Source organism: Somniosus microcephalus, chromosome 30, assembly GCF_052327205.1.
Source record: "Somniosus microcephalus isolate GS21.2 chromosome 30, FLI_Smic_1.0, whole genome shotgun sequence".
NCBI classification, from domain to species: Eukaryota; Metazoa; Chordata; class Chondrichthyes; order Squaliformes; family Somniosidae; genus Somniosus; species Somniosus microcephalus.
The window spans coordinates 8,116,649-8,143,515 of NC_141016.1; the positions used below are offsets into that span (position 1 = coordinate 8,116,649).

Here is a 26,867-nt window from a genome sequence, read left to right on the forward strand (position 1 = left end):
CCATTAGTGCCACCCATCGGAGACGCAAACGAGGGGAATTTCGCATCCGACAGCCCGAATTCTTTGACCTGCCGCGCTCCCTCCTATCATGCCTCTGCGCCAACAACAACAACTTGTATTTATATAGCGCCTTTAACGTAGGAAAACGTCCCAAGACGGTGCACAGGCGTATTTTAAGACAAAAAAGTTGACACCGAGCCACATAAGGATAAATTAGGGATTGGTGACCAAAAGCTTGGTCAAAGTGGTAGGTTTTAAGGAGCGTCTTAAAGGAGGAGAGAGAGGCGGAGATGTTTAGGGAGGGAATTCCAGAGCTTAGGGCCCAGGCAACAGAAGGCACGGCCACCAATGGTTGAGCAATTATAATCAGGGATGCTCAAGAGGGCAGAATTAGAGGAGCGCAGATATCTCGGAGGGGGTTGTGGGGCTGAAGGAGATTACAGAGATAGGGAGGGGGCGAGACCATGGAGGGATTTGAAAAAAAGGATGAGAATTTTGAAATCAAGGCGCTGCTTAACCAGGAGCCAATGTAGGTCAGCGAGCACAGGGGTGATGGGCGAACGGGACTTGGTGCGAGTTAGGACACGGGCAGCCGAGTTTTGGATGACCTCAAGTTTATGTAGGGTAGAATGTGGGAGGCCAGCCAGGAGTGCGTTGGAATAGTCAAGTCTAGCGGTAACATAGAAACATAGAAGATAGGAGCAGGAGTAGGCCATTCGGCCCCTCGAGCCCACTCCGCCATTTAATGAGATCATGTCTGATAACAAAGGCATGGATGAGGGTTTCAGCAGCGGATGAGCTGAGGCAGGGGCGGAGACGGGCGATGTTACGGAGGTGGAAGCGTGGAGACTTACCATATTTTCCCCCAGGCTGTACTTCAAGCCATTACTACGCAGGAAATAGAGAGATCTGGAGGAAAGGTGGACTTCACAGGTGGTGCCAGCCTTTTGCCACCTGTAAAAGTCCTACCTGAAAGCAAGTTGGACAGTCTCAACCTCGTTTCTGGTGGGTGTGAGCTCACAGCACAGATCTGTCCCTGATTCAAGCTCCACACTGGCAACCTTGCTCCCAGTGACCAAGGAAAGTAAAAATATTGGTGCGGCCAGGGGGGTGCTCATCTGATGTTTGGGGTCAGCACACATTGGAGAGAACGTTACTCGGCATCGGACTCCTGAAGCTGGGGAGCCTTTGATGCTGGAGTTCGACGAGCAATCCCGTTCCACAGTGCTAATGTCGCTCGCCCGGGTAAGTGCAAAGAAAAAGATTCGAAAAAACTCTCTCCATGGTACAGCAACAGGCAGCAGTGTGGGACTTGTGACTTTGCACTCTCCCTATTATATGTAGCTACTGTATATATTATGCAAAATGGTTAAAGCTTTGCTGTTGGACAGAGCCCCACCCCGAGAAATATTAACCTCAAAGTGAAATGAACATTTTGTCTGCAGTACCAGACATAAAAATCTGTGCCCCGCTCTTCATTAAACTTTCAAAAGTTAGCGCTCATTGCTATGAAACAGACTTTTTTTTTTACTAAATGTTATGTTTATTTCTTCGCTCACTTCCCAACCCTCCACAACACCTCCCCCCTCAACCCCCTCCCCCCTCAACTCCCCACCCTCCCCCTCAACCCCCGTCAACACCCCTCCTCCCCCTCAACTCCCCACCCTCCCCCCTCCCACTCAACTACCCCCTCAACTCCCCCTCCCTCAACCCCCCCTCCCTCAACTCCCCCTCCCTCAACTCCCCCCCAACCCCCTCAACCCCCTCCCTCAACTCCCCCCTCTCCCTCAACTCCCCCCTCCCCTTCAACTCCCTCCCCTCAACTCCCCCCTCCCTCAACTCCACGCTCCCCCTCAACTCCCTCCCCCTCAACTCCCCCCTCCCTCAACTCCCCCTCCCTCAACTCCCCCCTCCCCCTCAACTCCCTCCCCCTCAACTCCCCCCTCCCTCAACTCCCCCCTCAACTCCCCCCAACCCCCTCAACTCCCCCCTCAACTCCCCCCTCCCTCAACTCCCCCCTCCCCCTCAACTCCCTCCCCCTCAACTCCCCCTCCCTTAACTCCCTCCCTCCCCCTCAACCCCCTCAACTCCCCCCTGCCCCTCAACTCCCCCCTCCTCCCACCCCTTCAAACCCTCCCCTCCCTCCAAACCCTCCCCACCTCCCCTCCTCCCCTAACCCGCCCCTCCTCCTAACCCACCTCCCCTCACCCCCACCCCTCCACCCCCTTTTCCATTCCCTGCAGCTGGCACGGATCGCAGACAGCAAGGACCACGTCTTCCCGGTAAACGATGGCTTCGAGGCTCTCCAGGGCATCATTGACTCGGTGAGTACTGCCTGACGTGGCTGGTACCCGGGCTGATCGACAGCCCGAGGTCGTCGCCAGCAATTTGCACCCAGCTGCTTCCAATTAAAGCCGCTAGACGCCCGGCCCTGGGCTGAGCTGAGCTGAGACAGTCTGCAGCAGATGCCCGGCCCTGAGCTGAGCTGAGCTGAGCTGAGCCAGTCTGCGCCAGACGCCGAAAGCAATAAACTGCGAGGGGTTTGGGACCAAGGGGTCGGAGCTTTCTGCACTGAGGCACGGAAGCGGCACGGAAATCTGGTTTCATGCTGACAAAATAAACAGAAGAGCATTGCCAAGCTTGGTGTGGGGGGGTGGAGAGCAGAGGACAGCAACTAAACAAATAGATACTGTAAGATTTTGTATAATATGAGGCTGTGGCTAAATGTCAAACTATCAGATTACCAGAGCAGGCTTTAGTTATTATACTCAAACTGGATTCTGCAGTGTTATTTTTCCTGACCTGTCAGCGACAGGGATTATGTTGATCAGAACTAGAACAATTTCTTTTTAATGCAAATTCCACAGCATTTTTCCCTAAGTTAAATTTAAAAAAAGAGAATCCATCCATGCATTTTGTGAAGACACTGTGAAAGTAAATACGAGAGAGACGGATACAGGCACGGGTATTGCAGGATGCTGGAATGAGGGAAGAAGTTAAAACCACTGAAAGGAAAATTCAGGACAGATGTCGGGAAGAATGTCTGCGCTCAAAATGGTTAGATTTTGACCTTTTTTTGCACCACAGTGCACTGTCGGGCAAAGTCAAAATCCACCCTAATGAGTGGCCGGCACTTGCAGGGGCCTTCTAAGTCTGATAATGGGGGTGAAAATCTTTGGCCGCAGGTTCGAGGCATGATGTAATGGAGGAACTGTATTTTTAAGGGAAGTTGTGGTTAGCTGAGCAAAGATGGTCTTGCTCTTGTACAATCTTGCCGCAGCACTCACAGGGGTGGGCAGTACATTGGGGTTTCTGTTCATTGTGCGCATTGGGGAGCTGCATGCTGTTTGGGAGCAGCGGGGGGGAGGATAACTTGATAAGGTCCTTGCCTCCTTTGGGTGGATTGGCTGGCGGGGGCGGGGATACTCAGAGCCCTGTCTCCACGGTGATGGGCTTGGCAGCGGCTTGATTTCTGTTCTCAGGCTGGCTGCTGTGGATTTGAAATGCACGAGAAAAACAGGACCACATACAGGAAACTTTTTTTTATCCGGCACGGACGGGACCGACGTGGTGCCGGTTCATCAAAAATTCCAGATAACCGAAAGCTATAGTAAAAGATACGGAGAGCTGACAGCTCCGTATAAAGCAACAAACCCTGTTGCTTAGCAACAGCTTCAGAACAATGGCCACAAGTTGCAAGCGTCTCTGTAGCTTAGCAACAGCTGCAGCCACACCCTTGCACAGCAACAAATGGAGGAAGGCAAGTAATAAAAGTTACCTGAACCTACTCCTGAATTTTGCCGATTAACCGACATTTCCGGTTATTTAGGTGCCGGTAAATCGAAAGTTTCCTGTACATGGAAGGCAATGAGCGTGCACATTTCACATGGGACACCGTGTGCTCTGGGAAGCATATTACACAATCAAAAAACCGTTAGAGGCTCCGAATGATGGAGCTCAGAAGCTGAGTGACTCTGCTGACCCCGAGTTATATACAGTGCCTGGTCACTGTGGAGCTGAGCAACCCTGGTCCTCTGAGACTGAGATCTGAGTGACCCTGGTCATTCCGTGCTGCAGCTTCTGAGCGACCCTGCTCTTCCTATGGCTGACTCAGCTGCTCATGTTTTGTCAAATCTGATCGATGCCGCCCTTCCCCTTGCTACCAGCTCCTTCAATAATGTTGCTGTTGCGAGGAGTTTCCTCGGGTGGCTCCGAGGAAGGAGTAAATGACTTTGCTCTTTGAATTCTGCTTTAATTTTTCCCCCTCTTCTCTTGGGGGGAAAAATTCAGTTGTTTGCGCCTCCCGTTAGCGCCTTAAGAGGGCGCTAATGGGGCGCAAAGCAACTAGCGCCCGGGCACGGCGATGTTTGTGCCACTCGCGAAATTAACGAGACATTTTGCGGCGGCACTAAAAGCTACCGCCACGATCTCCTGCGCTGGCAGATCGTGGCGTCAGTTGAGTGCGCAACGCCCCGTTAGTGCCCCGGACCGGATATTGAGTGGCGCCCCCTCAATTACCGCCTGCCGCTAGCAACGACAGGTTGAGGGGAGCGTTTTGCAGTCGGGAAGGGACTAGGGGAGCACTATTTAAAGGCGACCGCTTCCTGCCTTTTTTTGTCGGTGACATTTTTGCACCACGCATTCTGAGAGAGAGAGAGAGAGACTTCTGGAGAGATTCAACGCTGTGTGAAGGAGTTTTGGGTACTGAGCAGCACTTTGCAGGTTCATTTTGATTTGCCCTTCCTTGCTTCACCAGCACTCTGAGGTAGCGCCTCACTCCTCGGCCTTTGCACCTTAAGACAGGTGTGTAGCGCCTGATTTAGCGCTCCAATCACCTCCAGGGGCGATAAAAGCCAATTTTGCTGTCGGAGGCGATAATTAGCGCCAGGCACTAAACTTGCGCTCCGCCAATAATGGCACCCCAGATGGGGCGATACTCAATTTTTCCCCCTTGGAGGCACTGGATCACACTGGTATACACAGATCCACGGGGGGGGTGGCGGGGGGGGCAACATTAACCCTTCAGTGCCTCATCGAAAACGTGTGACTGCAGACAGTGTGCATCAGCAAGCTATTCAACTGTGGGAGCATCATATCCAAAGCCCGATCCCATCACCACCTGTCATTTATAATTTATTGCAAGGGTCAGTGGAGTCGGAACCTTCCCCCAGCAGAAATCACTTCACAGTGCTGATGGGGGATTGAATCAGAGATCTTTCTGATCAGTGTGGCTTAGCACCAGACTGTAGACTTACACTATCCGGGATCTCGCAAAACAACAGCTACCTTTAAATCTCATCTCACAAGAAAGTGTCCAAAGCACTGTGTCGAAAACCCCAAAAAATTAAATTCTGGTGTTCATGAAGTCTTTTCTACAGAAACATAGAAAAATAGAAGCAGGAGTTGGCCATTCGTCCCTTCGAGCCTGCTCCGCCATTCAATATGATCATGGCTGATCTTCTATCTCAATACCATATTCCTGCTCTCTCCCCATACCCCTTGATGCCTTTTGTGTCTAGAAATCTATCTATCTCCTTCTTAAATATATTCAGTGACTTGGCCTCCACAGCCTTCTGTGGTAGAGAATTCCACAGGTTCACCACCCTCTGAGTGAAGAAACTTCTCCTCATCTCAGTCCTAAATGTCCTACCCTGTATCCTGAGACTGTGACCCCTCGTTCTAGACATCCCCCCCCCCCCCAGCCAGGGGAAACATCCTCCCTGCACCCAGTCTGTCTAGCCCTGTCAGAATTTTATACGTTTCAATGAGATCCCCTCTCATTCTTCTAAACTCTAGTGAATACAGGCCTAGTCGGCCCAATCTCTCCTCATACGACAGTCCTGCCATCCCAGGAATCAGTCTGGTGAACCTTCGCTGCACTCCCTCTATGGCAAGTAGATCCTTTCTTAGGTAAGGAGACCGAAACTGCACACAGTACTCCAGGTGTGGTCTCACCAAGGCCCTGTATAACTTCACACAGTACTCCAGGTGTGGTCTCACCAAGGCCCTGTATAACTTCACACAGTACTCCAGGTGTGGTCTCACCAAGGCCCTGTACAACTGTAGTAAGACATCCTTGCTCCAGTACTCCTGTGGCCATCACAATGTCGTCTCAAGCTGCACCCCTCACTTGGTCGGACTCTTTCCAATTAGATGGCTGGGACACTCTTTGCAGAAACACACAGGGAGATGAAAACTACTTGGAGGCTTGGCTGAGCTTTGCCCCCATCCGTTGAGAGCCAGCTTGATCTGGAAGCAATCTGCTCCCCCCACCCCCGCACCCTGTGCGGTCCCAGGTAAAAGCACTCCTGCAAAACTGGCCCTCAGTTCGGGCTGCCAGGGATTCACGTTGAAGTCATTTGTCATTATCTTCCTTGCCAGTCCCATAATGCTTGCTTTCCTAGTTTCGGTTGCTCAGGGGAAGAGATAACAGGGAGGCTTAGTGAGTCACCAATGGCAGGAACTGGGCTTGAATCCAGGCCAGACTGATTAAATGAAAAGTCTTTTCAATCTACCAACCTCCAGAGCTCCACATAGAAACATAGAAATATAGAAGATAGGAGCAGGAGTAGGCCATTCGGCCCCTCGAGCCTGTTCCGCCATTTAATGCGATCATGGCTGATCATCCAAATTCAGTACCCGGTCCCTGCTTTCTCCCCATATCCCTTGATCCCTTTAGCCTTAAGAAATATATCCAACTCCTTCTTGAATATATTTAATGAATTGGCCTCAACTGCCTCCTGTGGTAGAGAATTCTTCCCCCCGATCTTCCCCCCGCTGCCACCAACCTCATAGTTCCCCAACCCCGCACAGCCCGCTTCTACCTTCTTCCCAAGATTCACAAACAGGACTGCCCTGGTAGACCCATCGTTTCAGCCTGTTCTTGCCCCACGGAACTTATCTCTTCCTATCTTGACTCTATCTTTTCTCCCCTTGTCCAGTCTCTTCCCACCTACATCCGCGACTCTTCGGACGCCCTCCGCCACTTTAACAGTTTCCAGTTTCCTGGCCCCAACCGCTTCCTTTTCACCATGGACGTACAATCCCTCTATACCTCCATCCCCCACCAGGATGGCCTGAGGGCGCTCCGCTTCTTCCTTGAACAGAGGCCCGACCAGTCCCCATCCACCACCACCCTCCTCCGCCTGGCTGAATTTGTTCTCACATTGAACAATTTCTCCTTTAACTCCACTCATTTCCTCCAAATCAAAGGTGTTGTCATGGGTACCCGCATGGGTCCTAGCTATGCCTGCCTTTTCGTGGGCTATGTGGAACAATCTTTGTTCCAGTCCTACTCGGGTCCCCTCCCTCACCTCTTTTTCCGATACATTGATGACTGTATCGGTGCCGTTTCCTGCTCTCGCCCCGAACTAGACAATTTCATTCACTTTGCCTCCAATTTCCACCCTTCCCTCACATTCACATGGTCTATCTCTGACTCTTCCCTTCCCTTCCTCGACTTCTCCGTCTCCATCTCTGGGGATAGGTTATCGACCAATATTCACTACAAGCCCACTGACTCCCACAACTACCTGGACTACACTTCCTCCCACCCCGCCTCCTGTAAGGACTCTATTCCATTCTCCCAGTTTCTCCGTCTCCACCGCATCTGCTCCGACGATGCCACCTTCCACACCAGTGCTTCAGACATGTCCTCCTTTTTCCACAACCGAGGATTCCCCTCTACCGTGGTTGACACTGCCCTCGACCGTGTCAGTTCTATCTCCCAACTTCTGCCCTCACCCCTGCCCCTCCCTCCCGGAACCACGATAGGGTTCCCCTTGTCCTCACCTTTCACCCCACCAGCCTCCACATTCAACAGATCATCCTCTGGCATTTCCGCTACCTCCAAAGTGATCCCACCACCAAACGTATCTTCCCCTCCCCTCCCCATTCAGCATTCCGTAGGGACCGCTCCCTCCGAGACACCCTAGTCCACTCCTCTATCACCCCAAACAGCCCTTCCCCTTCGCCTGGCACCTTCCCGTGCAAGCGGAGGAGATGTAACACCTGCCCCTATACCTCCCCCCTTCCCACTGTCCAGGGCCCCAAACACCCCTTCCAGGTGAAACAGCGATTTACTTGTACTTCTCGCAATCTAGTACACTGTATTCGCTGCTTACGATGCGGTCTCCTCTACATTGGGGAGACCAAACGCAGATTGGGTGACCGCATTGCGGAACACCTCCGTTCAGTCCGTAAGGGTGACCCCGAGCTTCCGGTCGCCTGTCATTTTAATTCACTGCTCCATTCCCACTCGGACCTCACCGTCCTTGGCCTCTTGTATTGTTCCATGGAAGCTCAACGTAAACTCGAGGAACAGCACCTCATCTTCCGATTAGGCACTTTATGTTGGATCCGTGGTTCAGTGGATATGCTATTATTAAATAATCACACGGATGCTGTACATGAACAATAAACAGGTCTTTACTGGAGGAGGGTAGTCTCTAGACTGGGGGTACAGAGGCATGCGCAAAGCTTATATACTGGGTTCACTGTCACCTTAAAATCCCCACAGATGCGGACCTTCTTTGGTTCCCCAGGCGTATTACTCAACGACCTCTTCATTACAGGAATGATGGGTGTAGCCCACTCGCTCCAGTCCACTTTGGACAGTACTCCTGAACGTTCCAACCCTTCCAGCTCTGCTTCAACAGCTGGTCTGATCGCATAAGGCACTGGTCTGGCCTTCAGAAACTTTGGGCTTGCATTTTCCTCTATTTTAATCGTTGCTGTTATTCCTTTTAGTGTTCCTAGTCCCTCCTGGAACACTTCTTTTGCGTCAGTTAGCATTTTTGACAGTCGTCCAGGTGTGACGTCATCATCCTTTTTGGCCTCAACCTTTAGTGCCTGTATGGAATGCCAATCTAATTGTATCTTCCGGATCCATTCACGTCCTAGCAGTGGTGGTCCTCCATTTGGCAATACATATATATCCATTTTAGGTATTTCCTGGCCTTTATATGTCACTTTCACCCTTATTTTCCCTTTGGGGTAGACTTTTTGCCCCGTATACGTCTTCAAGACAATCTCTGTAGCTTTCAAGGGTATGTGTGAAAATAGCCGCTTGTAGTCTCTTTGATTTATGACTGTTAGAGCTGACCCTGTGTCCAATTCCATTTTCACTTGGACTCCGTCTATCTTGAGTGTAACCCAGATAGTCTGGTGATCCTCTATTTCTGTTACCTTATCTAGTTTCAGACAACCCAGCTCCTTGCTTCCGGAGTCTGTGTCACTTTTCTGTTCGTCTGAACCACAGTCCATCACCTGGTGTACCTTTTTGTACTTCTCCTGTGGAGATTTCTTACTGTTGGTTTTCTTCCCAGACCTGCAGACTCTTGCTATGTGTCCTGCTTTCCCACACTGTCTGCACACTTGGTCCTTGAACCAACAATCTTTCTGGTCATGTGTTGTTCTGCCGCGGCGATAGCACTTCCCTGTTCCATAGGACATTTCCTTGGTGCCATATTCTTGCGGTCTCTGTTGTATCTCTGCAGCGCCCCTTGCGGCTGCTTCGTGTGATACTGCCATACTGAAAGCTTTGTCCAGCGTAAGGTCCTTTTCTGATAGAAGCCGTTTCTGGGTTCCTTCACTTTGTAGCCCACACACAAACTTGTCCCTTAACGTATCTGCTAGTCCCGCTCCAAACTGGCAGTGTTTCGATAGCTTGCGCTGTTCCGTTAGGTACTCAGCATTGCTTTCGTCTTTGTGTTGGTTCCTTTTATGGAACTTAAATCGTTCTGCTATCAGCAGCAGTGTGGGGTTTAAGTGGTCCTGTAGGATTTCTACTATACTTTCAAAATTCTTGTTTACCGGCTTCTCTGGGGTTATTAGATTTCGCAGTAACCCATAAGTTTTTGCACCCATGGAATTTAACAGAACCAGTGCTTTATTAGCATCTGGCACTTCATTCGCCCTGCAGTACACCTCAATACGTTCCACATATGTCGCCCAATCTTCGACTTCATTGTCGAACGTAGAGATACTGCCACTCTTCGGCATCCTTGGGTGTGAGTTAACTGTCACAAATGGCGCCTCCCGCGCTTCCCCTTCTTCTCCGCTGGCACAAAATGTCATCTCCCGCACTTTCCTTCCTTCCCGCGCTCGCCCTTCTTCTCCGCTGCGGCTTCTAAAAATGGCGCCTCCCGCGCTCTTCCTTCTTCTCCGCAGCTCAATGGCGTCCCCCCTTTCTTCGCCCCGCGGACCCTGTTCAGCCCGTGAGCCCTGGCTGTGCTCTGCGCATTCTTCTTTTTATATTTTTCGACGCCGCTCAGTCTAGAACCCGGCTGTTTCTTAACCCTCTCTCTCTCCGGTTTGTTTTCTTTTTCTCGACGCCGCTTGGTGTTCAACCCCCGGCTGCGCCCTGCGCTCTTCACCCTCTGTCTTACCCCGTCGACGCTGCTCGGCTTTCTCTCCGCCGTCGGTCAGCTCCAGCCGCCGCTGCTCGGGAAGGGTCTGCGCTGGACCTGTCGTCAGTCTCTTACTGCTCGTCGTGGCTGGGGAACCAAGCCCGGCTCTCCACAGCCTCCCCTGCGAAGTTCAATCTCTGCCTGACTGCTGGGCGGTTGCTCGTGGTCGACGCCCGTGTTCCTGGCCTCGACTATTTTTTATTTTTTTTTATGTTGCAGGTAGATTCGAATCGACACTCGTCGCCACTGTTGGATCCGTGGTTCAGTGGATATGCTATTATTAAATAATCACACGGATGCTGTACATGAACAATAAACAGGTCTTTACTGGAGGAGGGTAGTCTCTAGACTGGGGGTACAAAGGCATGCGCAAAGCTTATATACCGGTGTGGTCACTGCCGGTACTACAGTATACAGGAGCTGTAAAAGTAGTTCTGACTTAAAGGCACATACACTACACTTTACAGCCTTCCGGACTCAATATCGAGTTCAACAATTTCAGATCATAACCTCGGCCCCCATTAATTTTTTACCTGTAATTTTTCCACTCCTTTCCGCCCCCCCCACCTTTCCTTTTGTTTCACTCTCCCACCTGGCAGCTATCTCTTGCCCTGCCAGTACACTTCACACCTAATCTCAGCCTATTACCATCTCGTCTGGCTTCGAACACCTTTTATTGTCTCTTCTACTACTTTTGCCTCTTTCGCTTCTTTTGTCCGATCGCAGCCCTGCCTTCGATCTATTTTCTTTTCTTTCCAGTTTTGAAGAAGGGTTCGACCCGAAACGTCAACTCAAATTTCTCTCCACGGATGTTGCCTGACCTGCTGAGTTTTTCCAGCATTTTCTGTTGTTATTTCGGATTTCCAACATCTGCAGTATTTTGCTATCATACCATTTGCCTTCTTAACCGCCTGCTGCACCTGCATGCTTACCTTCAGCGACTGGTGCACAAGGACACCCAGGTCTCGTTGCACTTCCCCGTCTCCCAATCTATTGCCGTTCAGATAATAATCTGCCTTCCTGTTTTTGCCACTTCGCATTTATCCACATTATACTGCATCTGCCATGCATCTGCCCAATCACCCAACCTGTCCAAATCCTACTGGAGTTTCTCGGCATCCTCCTCACAGCGCACACGCCCACCCAGCTTTGTGTCATCTGCAAACTTGGAGATATTACATCTAGTTCCCTCGTCTAGATCATTAATATATATTGTGAATAGCTGGGGTCCTAGGACCGATCCCTGCGGTACCCCACTAGTCACTGCATGCCACTCGGAAAAAGACCCGTTTATTCCAACTCTTTGCTTCCTGTCTGCCAACCAGTTCTCTATCCAAGTCAGTACCTTGCCCCCAATCCCGTGTGCCTTAACTTTACACGCTAATCTCTTATGAAAGGAGCCAGGCAATCTTACTCCAACTGGGCACAAATCCACAGCAGAAAACTGCCCATTATTCTGCAGTTATTGGTAACAAATAGTCAACCTTAACTCGGTCAGGCCGCATTGAGGGCTGGTGCATTGGAGCGAATTCCTCGGGGGCTAAGGGTTAAGACCCATTGTTGGGGTACTTGGGTGGGCCGGGTTTATAGAGGCAGATGCATTTAAGAGGGAGCTCGGTCAGCACATGAGGGAGAAAGGAATAGAAGGATATGTTGATGGGGTGAGGTGAAGAAGGGTGGGAGGAGGCTCGTGTGGAGCATTAAAAAAAAATGTTTAATTCGTTTTATGGGATCAGGGCGTCGCTGGCAAGGCCAGCATTTATTGCCCATCCCTAGTTGCTCTCGAGAAGGTGGTGGTGAGCCGCCTTCTTGAACCGTTGCAGTCCGTGTGGTGAAGGTACTCCCACAGTGCTGTTAGGGAGGGAGTTCCAGGATTTTGACCCAGCAACGATGAAGGATCGGCCGATATATTTCCAAGTCAGGATGGTGTGTGACGTGGAGGTAGTGGTGTTCCCATGCACCTGCTGCCCCTGTCCTTCTAGGTGGAAGAGGTCGCGGGTTTGGGAGGTGCTGCCGAAGAAGCCTTGGCGAGTTGCTGCAGAGCATCTTGTAGATGGTGCACACTGCAGGCACGGTGCGCCGGTGGTGGAGGGAGTGAATGTTTAAGGTGGTGGATGGGGTGCCAATCAAGAGGGCTGCTTTGTCCTGGATGGAGTCAAGCTTCTTGAGTGTTGTTGGAGCTGCACTCATCCAGGCAAGTGGAGAGTATTCCATCACACTCCTGACTTGTGCCTAGTAGATGGTGGAAAGGCTTTGGGGAGTCAGGAGCTGAGACACTCACCGCAGAATACCCAGCCTCTGACCTGCTCTTAATGCCACCGTATTTATGTGGCTGGACCTGTTGGGACGAATGGCCTGTTTCTGTGCTGTAAATAATTTGTAATACCTTCCTATGACTATAGGACTCCTTACCATCTTCGACTTCCCTTCCACCCTGCCGTCTTTAGGTTTTCACCATCCAAGATTGGCAACAACTAATCACTACTTTGCTCATCTTCAGATTCACCTCGTTTTCTCTCTTTTTTAACCGCAGTGGTGCCCTATCTATGGACCTGAACCTCCACCGGCGTCCCTCGGTAATTGCAAACCCATTCCAATTGTCTTGTGTTATTCATGAAAATTGCCAATGCAGCATTTTGGCGGCTCATAGGAACAGGAGCCCTTCGAACCTGTTCCGCCATTCTGTTTGATCGTGGATAATCTTTACCTCAACTCCATTCACCCGCCTTTGCTCCATCTGCCTTGATACCACTATCTAACAAAAGACCTATCGTTCTCAGCCTTGAATTTCAATTGACCCTCAGCAATCCACAGGCTTTGGGGGGAGAGAGTGCAAGATTTCCACCACCCTTTGTGTGAAGAAGTGCTTCCTGATTTCACCCCTAACTAGCCGAGCTCTAATTTTAAGATTAAGCCCATGTTCTGAATTTTCCCAGCAGAGGTTTCTTTGAATCTACCTTATTTAATCCCTTATCATTTTAAAAGACCTCGATTAGATCATCCCTAAACTTTCCAAGCATAAGGCAAGTTTATACAGCCTGCCCACAAATATTTAACTCTCTAACCCCCGGTATCATTCTGGTGAATCTGCACTGCACCCCCTCCAAGGCCAGTATATCCTTCCTGAGGTGCGATGCCCAGAACTGTGTGCAGTGTCCAGATGGGGGTGTGACCAAGGCTCTGTGCAATTGAAGCATCACTTCCTCCCCTTTGTAGAATGGGCCGATACTCTCTGGAGTTTAGAAGAATGAGAGGTGATCTCATTGAAACATACAAGATTCTGAAGGGGATTGATAGGGTGGATGCTGAGAGGTTGTTTCCCCTGGCTGGAGAGTCTAGAACTAGGGGACATAGTCTCAGGATAAGGGGTCGGCCATTTAGGACTGAGATGAGGAAGAATTTCTTCACTCAAAGGGTTGTGAATCTTTGGAATCCTCTGCCCCAGAGGGCTGTGAATGCTCATTCGCTGCATATATTCAAGGCTGAGATCGATAGATTTTTTGGACTCGACGGGAATCAAGCGATATGGAGATCGGGCAGGAAAGTGGAGTTGAGGTCAATGGTCAGCCATGATCTCATTGAATGGCGGAGCAGGCTCGAGGGGCCGAATGACCGACTCCTGCTGCTATTTCTTATGTTCTTATGTAATCCAACTCTCTTGTGATAAAGGCCAACATTCCACGAGAATTCCTTGTTGATCCCTTTTTGTACTTGGTCGCTAGCTTTTAGTGATTTGTGCGCACGGACACCCAAATCCCCCTGCCCCTTCACGGCGCCTAGACGCTCGCCATCAAGCTCAGCAAAGTCGGCTTTTCTCCTTCAACGTCCTTGCTCCCAAAGCTAATGGTTATGGTACTGGGTAACGGGCGCGAATCAGGAGCAGACGACCCCACTTCCCGGCGGCAATTGTGTGCCAGCAATACATCTCAGATTGACTCCTGGCCTTGTTGTAAGCTTCAGACCCGCTCCTTAATCTGGGGGCCAACGGCTTAGATATATTTTTTGACACCCAATTCACTGGCCTGTCTCAGAAACAAATGGGCTAGTAAAACCGTCTGTGGGAATGTTTGAAATGTCTTTTTCCCAGAAAGTGATTTTCATAGCTTCCTACATTTTGAAATTCTCACAAAGTGAAAATATTTACCAATTTTCCTGGACCATTACAGTCCCTTGGCTGGAATATAAACGTGCCAAAAAATCCTGAAGCGTGTGTAGCTGCCTCAACGCTAGGCCACACAAAGCTGTGAACAGAACAGGAGAAGCAAAGCCTGCAAGTACTTGGAATTCAGTCACACAGTCAGGATGACGCCAGTCATTTATATATCGCCTTTAACTAGATGTAATGGGGGAAAAATTCAGTTGTTTGCACCTCCCGTTACCGCCTTAAGAGGGCGCCAATGGGGCGCAAAGCAACTAGCGCCCGGGTGCGGCGATGTTTGCGCCGCTTGCGAAATTGACCAGACATTTTGCGGCGGCGCTAAACACTACCGCCACGATCTCCTGCGCCGGCAGATCATGACGTCAGTCGAGTGCGCAACGCCCCGTTAGCGCCCCGGACCGGATATTGAGTGGCGCCCCCTGCCTTACCGCCTGCCGCTAGCAACGACAGGTTGAGAGGAACGTTATGCTGTCAGAAAGGGACTGGGGGAGCGCTATTTAAAGGCGACCGCTTCCTGCCTTTTTTTGTCGGTGACATTTTTGCACCACACATTCTAAGAGAGAGAGACTTCTGGAGAGATTCAACGTTGTGTGAAGGAGTTTTGGGTACTGAGCAGCACTTTGCAGGTTTATTTTGATTTGCCCTTCCTTGCTTCGCCAGCGCTCTGAGGTAGCGCCTCGCTCCTCGGCCTTTGCGCCTTAAGACAGGTGTGAAGCGCCTGATTTAGTGCTCCAATCACCTCCAGGGACGATAAAAGCCAAGTTTGCTGTCTGAGGCGATAATTAACACCAGGCGCTAAACTTTGCGCATGGCCGATAATGACGCCCCAAATGGGGCGATACCGAATTTTTCCCCCAATATCTCCAAGTTTGCAGACGACACAAAGCTGGGTGGGCGTGTGTGCTGTGAGGAAGATGCAGAGAAACTCCAGTATGATTTGGACAGGTTGGCCGATTGGGCAGATGCATAGCAGATGCAGTATAATGTGGATAAATGCGAGGTTATTCACTTCGGTGGCAAAAACAGGAAGGCAGATTATTATCTGAATGGCAATAGATTGGGAGAAGGGGAAGTGCAACGAGACCTGGGTGTCCTTGTGCACCAGTCGCTGAAGGTAAGCATGCAGGTGCAGCAGGCGGTTAAGAAGGCAAATGGTATGTTGGCCTTCATAGCGAGAGGGTTCGAGTACAGGAGCAAGGATGTCTTGCTGCAGTTGTACAGGGCCTTGGTGAGACCACACCTTGAGTATTATGTGCAGTTTTGGTCGCCTTATCTGAGGAAGGATGGTCTTGCCATGGATGGAGTGCAGCGAAGATTCTCCACACTGATACCTGGGATGGCAGGAATGACATATGAAGAGCGATTGAGTCAATTAGGCTTATATTCGCTAGAGTTTAGAAGAATGAGAGGCGATCTCATTGAAACTTATAAAATTCTAACAGGACTAGACAGACTAGATGCAGGAAGGATGTTCCCGATGGCGGGGGGAGTCCAGAACCAGGGGTCACAGTCTAAGGATAAGGGGTAAGCCATTTAGGAGGAATATCTTCACCCAGAGAGTGTTGAACCTGTGGAATTCTCTACCACAGTAGGCAGTTGCGGCCAATTCATTAAATATATTCAAGAAGGAGTTAGATATATTTCTTAAGGCTAAAGGGATCAAGGGTTATAGGGAGAAAGCAGGGACAGGGTACTGAATTTGGATAATCAGCCATGATCTCATTAAATGGCGGAACAGCCTTGAGGGGCCGAATGGCCTACTCCTGCTCCTATCTTCTATGTTTCTATGTTAACGTAGTAAAACATCCCCAGGCGCTTCACAGGAGTGTTATCAAGCAAAATTTGACACCGAGCCATATAAGGAGCTATTAGGTCAGGTGACCAAAAGCTTGGCCAAAGAGGTAGGTTTTAAGGAGCGTCTTAAAGGAGGAGAGAGAGGCGGAGAGGTTTAGGGAGGGAATTCCAGAGCTTAGGGCCCAGGCAGCTGAAGGCACAGCCGCCAGTGGTGGAGCGATTAAAATCAGGGATGCTCAAGAGGCCAGAGTTTTTTCTCGGGATGTGGGTGACACTTTCGAGGCCTCATTTGTTGCCTTATCTCTCCTTGCCCAAAGAAGATGGCGCTGGGCCTTTTTCCAGCACTTGAGTGTATGTCCGCGCTCGCACACACACACACACACACACCAACAGCTTTTTAGTGTTCAAGACCCTTTTGGCACTGTGCATTAATAATGTTATGATGGGTGCCCTATATAACTGGGAATGAAGATCTGAGGTATTCAATGCAAATTCTGGAGGGGAGGGCTGTGAAATATATTCATATTAGGGGGCCTCTCCGTGTCATGATTGGGAGTGGCTGAGCAGCCCTCTTGTGCCTTCGCCGCCCCCCATTCTCCCCCCCCCCCACCCCCCACCAAAATACTGACACCAGTCCCTGTTCATAGGAAACCCCCCGGCCCATGAACAGACAGTCAGCGGCCCTTGTCTGGTTTGCTGGTACCTGCAGTAGCAGACACAGCACTCCCGATTGTCACAAGTGCTGCACCAAGAGCGCCAGAAATATATTCAAACGAGGTGAGCTCGCATTATTGAGTGCTCATTGGCGTCGTGACACGCGGAGCGCCCGAAAACAGTGCTGTGCCTTGTGCTCAGCCCCAGTAAGTTAGAGCACAGCACACACATTCGACAGACCTAGCCATCTGGTAACACTATTGAATTAATAGATACAGAATGAATAAAACGCTTTATAGGTGTGTATTTTTTGATCTATAGGAGCTGATTCCACTTGTGGTGGAGTCCATAAACTAGGGGTCCTAAATATAAGGTAGTCACTAATAAATCCAATAAGGAATTCAGGAGAAACTTCTTTTACCCAGAGAGTGGTGAAGATTTGAGTACAGGAGTAAAGAAGTCTTACTCCAATTATATAGGGCCTTGGTGAGACCACACCTGGAGTGCTGTGTACAATTTTGGTCTCCTTGCCTAAGGAAGGATATACTTGCCATAGAGGGAGTGCAACGAAGGTTCACGAGATTGATTCCTGGGATGGCGGGACTGTCGTATGAGAAGAGATTGAGTAAACTAGGCCTGTATTCTCTTGAATTCAGAAGAATGAGAGGGGATCTCATTGAAGCATACAAAATTATTACAGGGCTTGGTAGGGTGGATGCTGGGAGAATGTTTCCCTTGGCTGGGGAGTCTAGAACCAGGGGCCACAGCCTCAGGATAAAGGGTAGGCCATTCAGGACTGAGATGAGAAGAAATTTCTTCACTCGGAGGGTGGTGAATCTTTGGAATTCTCTACCCCAGAGGGCTGTGGAGGCTCAGTCATTGGGTATATTCAAAACAGAAGTCAATAGATTTCTGACTAGTAAGGGCATCAAGGGATATGGCGATAGGGCCGGTGAATGGAGTTGCGGCAGAAGATCAGCCATGATCTCATTGAATGGCAGAGCAGGCTCGAAGGGTCGAATGGCCGACTCCTGCTCCTATTTAAGAACATAAGAACATAAGAAATAGGAGCAGGAGTAGGCCAATCGGCCCCTTGAGCCTGCTCCGCCATTCAATAAGATCATGGCTGATCTGATCCTAACCGCCAATCCACTATCACAGAACCATCTCCTGAATCTAACAGAATTAGACACACGAAATAGGAGCAGGATCAGGCTACACGGCCCCTGGGCCCGCTCCGCTACCCACAGGGCCATGACCGATCCGAACCTAGACTCATGTCCAAATTCCTGCCCGCTCCCCGTAACCCTTAATTCCCTTTACTTCTAGGAAACTGTCTATTTCTGTTTTAAATTTATGTAATGATGTAGCTTCTACAGCTTTTTGGGGCAGCATATTCCATGGACCTACCACCCTCTGAGTGAAGTAGTTCCTCCTCATCTCAGTTTTGAAAGAGCAGCCCCTTATTCTAAGACTATGCCCCCTAGTTCTAGTTTCACCCATCATCGGGAACATCTTCCCCGCATCCACCCGATCCAACCCCTTCACAATCTTATATGTTTCAATAAGATCGCCTCTCATTCTTCTGAACTCCAATGAGTAGAGTCCCAATCTACTCAACCTCTCCTCATATGTCCATCCCCTCATCCCCGGGATTAACCGAGTGAACCTTCTTTGTACTGACTCGAGAGCAAGTATGTCCTTTCTTAAGTATGGACACCAAAACTGTACGCAGTATTCCAGGTGCGGTCTCACCAATACCTTGTACAACTGAAGCAATACCTCCCTATTTTTATATTCTATCCCCCTAGCAATGAAAGCCAACATTCCATTGGCCTTCTTAATCACTTGCTGCACCTGCATACTAACCTTTTGAGTTTCGTGCACCAGGACCCCCAGATCCCTTTGTACTTCAGTACTTTCCAGTTTCTTGCCATTAAGATAATAACTTGCTCTACGATTTTTCCTGCCAAAGTGCATAACCTCACACTTTCCAGTATTGTATTCCATCTGCCAAATCTCTGCCCACTTACTTAGCCTGTCTATGTCCCCTTGCAGGTTTTTTATGTCCTCCTCACTCACTACTTTCCCTCCCATCTTAGTATCATCTGCAAACTTTGATATGTTACACTCGGTCCCCTCCTCCAAATCGTTAATATAGATTGTAAAGAGTTGGGGACCCAGCACTGACCCCTGCGGAACACCACCAGTTACTGATTGCCAGTCTGAGAATGAACCATTTATCCCAACTCTCTGCCTTCTGTTAGATAGCCAATCCTCTATCCATGCCAGAATATTACCCCCAATCCCGTGATTTTTTATCTTAAGCAATAATCTTTTGTGTGGCACCTTGTCAAATGCCTTTTGGAAGTCTAAATGCACTACGTCCACTGGTTCCCCTTTATCCACCCTATATGTTACTTCCTCAAAGAACTCTGGCAAATTTGTCAAACATGACTTCCCCTTCATAAAACCATGCTGACTTTGTCCTATTAAATTATGATTATCCAAATGTCCTGTTACTGTCTCCTTAATAATGGACTCCAAAATTTTACCTACCACAGATGTTAGGCTAACCGGTCTATAGTTTCCAGCCTTCTGTCTACTGCCCTTTTTAAATAAGGGTGTTACATTAGCAGTTTTCCAGTCTGCCGGGACCTTTGCCGAGTCCAGGGAGTTTTGGAAAATTATTACCAATGCATCCACAATCCCTACCGCCACTTCCCTCAAGACCCTAGGATGTAAGCCATCAGGTCCAGGTGATTTATCCGCCTTGAGTCCCATTATTTTACCGAGTACCACTTCCTTAGTGATTTTGATCGTGTTTAGCTCCTCCCCCCCTTTAGCCCCCTGTTTGTCCAGTGTTGGGATATTCTTAGTGTCTTCTACTGTAAAGACTGATATAAAATATTCATTCAGTGTTTTTGCCATCTCCATATTTCCCACCATTAATTTCCCGGTCTCATCCTCTAAGGGACCAACATTTACTTTAGCCACCCTTTTTCTTTTTATATAACTATAAAAACTCTTACTATCTGTTTTTATATTTTTTGCTAATTTACTTTCATAATCTATCTTCCCTTTCTTAATCAATCTTTTTGTTATTTTTTGCTGTCTTTTAAAGTTTTCCCAACCCTCTATCCTCCCACTAGATTTGGCTACCTTATATGCCCTTGTTTTTAGTCGAATACTATCCTTAATTTCTTTACTTAGCCACGGGTGGCTGTCTTTTTTACACCCTTTTCTTCTCAGTGGAATATATATTTTTTGGAAGTTGTAAAATAACTCCTTAAATGTACACCACTGATCATGTATCGTCTTACCCTTTAATCTATTTTCCCAATCCACTCTACTCAATTCCGCTCCCATACCTTCATAGTCTCCTTTATTCAAGCTTAGCATGCTTGTTTGAGATCCAACCTTCTCACCCTCTAATTGAATATGGAATTCAACCATGTTATGGTTGCGAGTTCCACATTCTTTTGCTCTTAGAATGTGGAACTCGCTAACACAGGGAGTGATTGAGGCGAATAGCATAGATGCATTTCAGGGGAAGCTAGATAAACACATGAGGGAGAAAGGAATAGAAGGATATGTTGATAGGGTGAGATGAAGATGGGTGGGAGGAGGCTCGTGTGGAGCATAAACACCGGCACGGACCAGTTGGGCCGAATGGCCTGTTTCTGTGCTGTAGACTCGATATAATTCTGTGTAATCTGTATGATCAGATTGTGAGTTGAAGTTGCAGTTTTTAGTTGATTTTTTTTTTAATGCAATTATTATAATATATAATGTGACCAGGGCAGCCCCGTTCACACGTACCTTTCGGAAAGTGGGCCGCTGGTCGTAGTGCTGCTGAGAGTTACGGGGTGGTGAGAAGTGTTGTTGGGAATTGCTGTCCCTCGCTGGGGTTCAGCTGCGCAGATGCCGGCTGCCTCTCTGTACTTGGATCAAATGGCCGTTCTCCATGGGTCAGCCTGGGCAGTGTGCGTTAGTAGGCAATGTGCCACGGGGTGGAGGGGGGGGTGGGGGTGGGGGGCGCATTACAACCAGCCCGATCGCGTCCTCACTTGATCTCCCTGCGCATGCACTTACCAAATATGGCCATGAAAGGACTCTCCGTGGCCTTGCTCTTCCACTCTGTGGCAGCCCGACAGCCCATTAGATGCAGCAAATTTGACGTTTGCTTTAGTTCAGGGTGGGTTTTTTTTTCCCGACTTTCAACGGGCCAGTTTTTATCAAACAATAGAATTTGCCCAACACTGCAACACAATGGGCTGGAACTTACTGTAAAAATAATGGTGAGTTAATGCCGCGCACCGTTATTTATGCACAAAGCGTACAGCAACTTCAGGTGAGCGCAGGTGCGCAATAAAGCGCGAAAATCCAGAAGTTGCTGCGACGGACTGAACTCACCACAGAAAGTTAGGGATTTTCCATTTCAGTCAAAGTAGCCTTTTTAATGGCATGTTAAGTCTTAATTATTGACAAACAACCTCTCTGGCATTGAAAATTTACAAGTGTGGAGTCTCATTCCTTCAGCTTTTAATTCAGCTTCTTGGAGATTTTTTTTTAATTAGAGAATTACTTTTTTAAATTATAATTTTTGTATTTGCTTTTTCTTTGTCTCTTGATCCAATCTCTCTTTATTTCACTGTCTGTACTCGATTTGACGTTGAATTCACTGTTCTAACTGGCTCAGTCTGCGCTGCTCATTCTTCAATCTGATTGGTTAAGGAGACGCACAGTTGCTTGCCCTGTAGAGGGCGCTGTGCCATTTCAATGTCCACGTGCAGCAACTTGTTGTTCTTGTCCCATTCGCCCATCACCCTTGTGCTCGCTGACCTACATTGGCTCCCGGTTAAGCAGCGCCTCGATTTCAAAATTCTCATCCTTGTTTTCAAATCCCTCTATGGCCCTCACCCCTTCCCTATCTCTATAATCTCCTTCAGCCCCACAACCCCTCCGAGATATCGGCGCTCCTCAAATTCTGCCCTCTTGAGCATCCCTGATTATAATCGCTCAACCATTGGTGGCCGTGCCTTCTGTTGCCGAGGCCCTAAGCTCTGGAATTCCCTGCCTAAACCTCCACCTCACGACCTCTCTTTCCTCCTTTAAGACGCTCCTTAAAACCCTACCTCTTTGACCAAGCTTTTGGTCACCTGCCCTAATTTCTCCTTATGTGGCTCGGTGTCAAATTTCAAGTCTTAAAATACTTCCTGTGCAGCGCTTTGGGACGTTTTACTATGTTAAAGGCGCTATATAAATACAAGTTGTTGTTGCTGTTGTTGTTAGTGCAGCCCAGGCCACATGTCATGTTGGACATCAATCTAATGCACCATGCAAGACACAGTCTCAGCAAGGCCCACTGCGAGAGGTTGTCAAGCATTTAAGCAAGGCAATCTGATTGAAATAAATACTCCTGGCTGACGCTCAATGCACCCTGCTGCCTTCTGAAGGAGCTGGCGCGTTGCTGTTAATACACCTTCTGCAGCCACATACGTCTCGGGTTTCAAGCCAGAGTATTTTCTTAACACTTTGGTAATGGCACTAGAGCAGCTTAGTGCCTGGAACAGAAAATCAGCCACTTTCAATGCTCCAACCCAGTTTTTCATAAGAACACATGAAACATAAGAAATAAGAGCAGGAGTCGGCCATACGGCCCCTCGAGCCTGCTTCGACATTCAATAAGATCATGGCTGATCATCGACCTCAACTCCACTTTCCCGCCCAATCTCCATATCCCTTGATTCCCTTAGAGTCCAAAGATCTATCGATCTCAGCCTTGATTATACTCAATGACTGAACATTCACAGCACTCTGGGGCAGAGAATTCCAGAGATTCACAACCCTCTGAGTGAAGAAATTCCTCCTCATCTCAGTCCTAAATGGCCGACCCCTTATCCTGAGACTGTGACCCCTGGTTCTAGACTCTCCAGCCAGGGGGGAAACAACCTCTCAGTATCTACCCTGTCAATCCCCCTCAGAATCTTGTATATTTCAATGAGATCACCTCTCATTCTTCTAAACTCCAGAGAGTTTAGGCCCGTTCTACACAATCTCTCATCATAGGACAGCCCTCTCATCCCAGGAATCAATCTAGTGAACCTTCATTGCAATGCCTCCAAGGCAAGTATATCCTTCCTTAGATAAGGGATCCTTCCCTTGAAGGCCGTCCTGCAAGTGATTCCCTAATGAGAGTTCTTCCAAAGATAGTCACCCTGCCCCATTGTTATCCAAGTTCTATCACCACAACAATGGCAGGGGGTAGATGTTAGGAGTTACAGAACCCTCGGTTCTTCATCAGTACTGGTACCTAATGCAACCATTCAATCGCTGCTTTTACAATGGCCTTTATAGGGGTGTCTGCAGTGCGGCATCACGACGTGAGCGTCCTGTGCACTGGGTGCATACCCCCCAATATTAAACCTGCCTGCTTCTCCAGCACTGGCTATGTGGGAGACCTATTTATTTACCGGATTTTCCTGGCGGCCATTCTCAGTGAATGTGGCACATTTAAATTGGGGTTGCTGACAGTCGCATGGATCCTGTGCATCAGGAATTGGTGATGCTGGAACCGCTGTACGGCCAACGTAAATACAGCTGGCGTTATGAGGAGGGATTATATAAACTAGGTTTGTATTCCTGGGATATGGAAGGTTAAGGGTTGAATTGATTGTGGTTTTTAGGATTTTGAAAGGAGTTGATAGGGTAGACAGAGAGAAACTATTTCCAGTGGTAGGGGAATCTAGGACAAGCGGTCATAATCCTTAAAATCAGAGCCAGGCCATTCAGGAGAGAAGTTAGGAAACACTCTTCACAGTTCAAAGTGTGGAACCCTCTCCCACAAAGAGCAGTAGATACAAGGTCAATTAATCATTTTAAATCTGAGATCAATAGATTTTTGCTAGCCAGGGGTATAAAGGATATTGAACCAAGGTGGGTGGATGGAGTTAAGATACAGATCAGCCATGATCTCATTGAATGGCGGAACAATCTCAAGGGGCTGAATAGCCTCCTCCTGTTCCTGTGTTCCTATCATTGTCTTCCCCCAGTATCTGCCCCTGGCTCTGACCCTTTCCATTGATTTTATCATCATTTAATTAGGCCCCCTAACAATCTTTTCTGATTTTTTCTTCCCAAGGACTAAATCTGAAGTGCTCTGGAACTCTACCATTCTGGAGAGTTCAGATCTTTTTTTTTTCCAAATGTGCTATTTTTCTCATAAGTCTTTAGATACGCACATGGTAATGCTTAGGAGTAATTGCACCTCCCCAGTTCAGGCTATGGCGTGGAAAGCATTGCAAGATTGCTGATTGTTGCTTCTTTCTCCCCGATGACTAGATCCTGAAGAAGTCTTGTATTGAGATTCTGGCAGCTGAGCCTTCAAGCATCTGTGCTGGAGGTAAGTGCTTCAGGCCAACACCAAGTGCTCTTAATGTTATGCTTTCTCAGGGTCACTGAATCCACTCCAGTAAAAGCATGCAGCCTGGCAGTTTTCTCTCTTCATATATTTTCATTCTGTAAAAAAAGTTTATATTCTTAAGGGTTGGGATAAAGTTTTTCGCTAATCCTTAGTCCTTTCATGCTCATTTCCTGCTGCCAGTTTCTTCAGTCTATGAATCAGTTGCAGGGTTATCTTGACATGAAGGGAGGTCTTGTAACCTGGCAGGAACGTCTCTGAAGGTGTCTTCTGCCTGCTATTTCTAGCAAGGCGGTAGCTGTTCTTTTTGAACTCGACACACAACAGCTGGAGAAAATCTTCTCCCCCCCCCCCCCCCCAACCGCCCCCACCCGATGCCCACTCAGTTGTTTCAAAGCGGAGTCATTCAGAAGAGGACAATTTGGACCCCTTGGTTGAGAATCTCTCACTGGAAGATCATTATATTCTGAGGCTTAGCATATTGTGAAAGGGCAGGTGGTGCCATGCGGGCAACTGAACTTCCCTGGAGCTAGGGTTCTGCTCCTTGGAGCAGAGAAGGCTAAGAGGAGATTTGACGGAGGTGTTTAAAATCATGAAGGGTTTAGATAGAGTAAATAAAGAGAAACTGTTTCCAGTGGCTGAAGGGCCGATAACCAGAGGGCACAGATTTAAGGCGATTGGCCAAAGAACCAGAGGCGACATGAGGAAACATTTATTTACGCAACGAGTGGTTAGGATTTGGAATGCGCTGCCTGATAGGGTGGTGGAGGCAGATTCAATAGCAGCCTTCAAAGGGGAATTGGATAAATACTTGAAGGAGAAAACATTGCATGGCTATGGGGAAAAAGCGGGGGAGTGGGACTAACTGGATTGCTCTTCGAAAGAGACTCAGTGGGCCGAATGGCTTCCTTCTGTCCTATGATTCTATACCTCATTTTGTAATTGCAGTGCGTGTGTCACACCGAGCCAGTCAACAATGGTCCAGGTTCAATGCCCATGTCTGAGTTAGCTGGGGGCGACTGCAGTTGGCCTCATCACAGCCCATGCTGGGGAGGGGGAATGAGCTAAGGGTCCTGCGGTTGCTGGAAATGCCCATGGATTGATGTTGAACTTGGGGATGGAACCAAGCTCAAGTGTCAGGTTATCCACTGGTCAGGTATCCTGCCAGCACTGACGATCCAGGCTCACATGAACAATGACCATTTAAGGGCAGTACCAGAGGCAGCCAGGTCTGGGTTACCTGAGCTCATTTTCAGTCCTGTGCCTTCTTACTTTTCTCGCTGTCCTGCAAAAGGAGGCAAGCAAACAGTGTCAGGAAGCAGGGTTAGCCCAGTATCCACATGGAAGGTGAACAGGCCCTATTAAGATAGGATAATATAATTTTTTTTAATTCATTTTTATGGGATGTGGGCGTTGCTGGAAAGGCCAGCATTTATTGCCCATCCCTAATTGCCCTTGAGAAGGTGGTGGTGAGCCTCCTTCTTGAACCACTGCAGTCCGTGTGGTGAAGGTGCTCCCACAGTGCAGTTAGGGAGGGAGTTCCAGGATTTTGACCCAGCGACGATGAAGGATCGGCCGGTATATTTCCAAGTCAGGATGGTGTGTGACTTGAAGGGGAACTTGGAGGTGGTGGTGTTCCCGTGCGCCTGCTGCCCTTGTCCTTCTAGGTGGTAGAGGTCGCGGGTTTGGGAGGTGCTGCCGAAGAAGCCTTGGCGAGTTGCTGCAGTGCATCTTGTAGATGGTACACACTGCAGCCACGGTACGCCGGTGGTGGAGGGAGTGAATGTTTAAGGTGGTGGATGGGGTGCCAATCAAGCGGGCTGCTTTGTCCTGGATGTCCGCAAGCGCTTTACAGCCAATGAAGTACTTTTTGGAATGCAGTCACTGTTGTAATGTAGGAAACGCGGCAGCTAATTTGCACACAGCAAGCTCCCACAAACAGCAATGTGATAATGACCAGATAATCTGTTTCAGTGATGTTGATTGAGAGGTAAATATTGACCAGGGCACCGGGGAGAACTCCCCCTGCTCTTCTTCAAAATAGAGCCATGGGATCTTTTACGTCCACCTGAGAGGGCAGACGGGGCCTTGGTTTAACGCCTCATCCGAAAGGCAGTGCGGTACTCCTTCAGTGCTGGCATTGAAGTGTCAGCCTAGATTTGTGTGCTCAAGTCTCTGGAGTGGGACTATGAACCCACAACCTTCTGACTCGAGAGACAAGAGTGCTGCCCACTGAGCCCCAGCTAACAATTGGGATGGTGCTCCTCATTAAAAAGGTTGCTTTAAAAAATCGCTCAACTATGCAAAAGGTGTCAGTAGTTGGTATGGAACCTGTGATAGATTACCAAAGGGCGTGTCCCCTTTCACTCATTGACACAATCTTGGTTGTCAGGGTAGCCAACTTGTCAGAGAGCTGAAGTCATGCCTG

The 26,867-nt window shown here is 48.8% G+C and overlaps 1 protein-coding gene across 1 annotated transcript in view; it reads left to right on the forward strand.

Annotated features, from left to right (window-relative positions):
* The window catches only part of LOC147097905 (anthrax toxin receptor 1-like), a 254,166-nt gene that overhangs the window by 83,611 nt on the left and 143,688 nt on the right, over positions 1–26,867 (forward strand). Inside the window, exons 8-9 of the mRNA XM_085970960.1 lie at positions 2,244–2,324; positions 24,361–24,421. Coding sequence (XP_085827086.1) covers positions 2,244–2,324; positions 24,361–24,421 — 142 coding nt within the window. The remainder of the gene's footprint in view (positions 1–2,243; positions 2,325–24,360; positions 24,422–26,867) is intronic.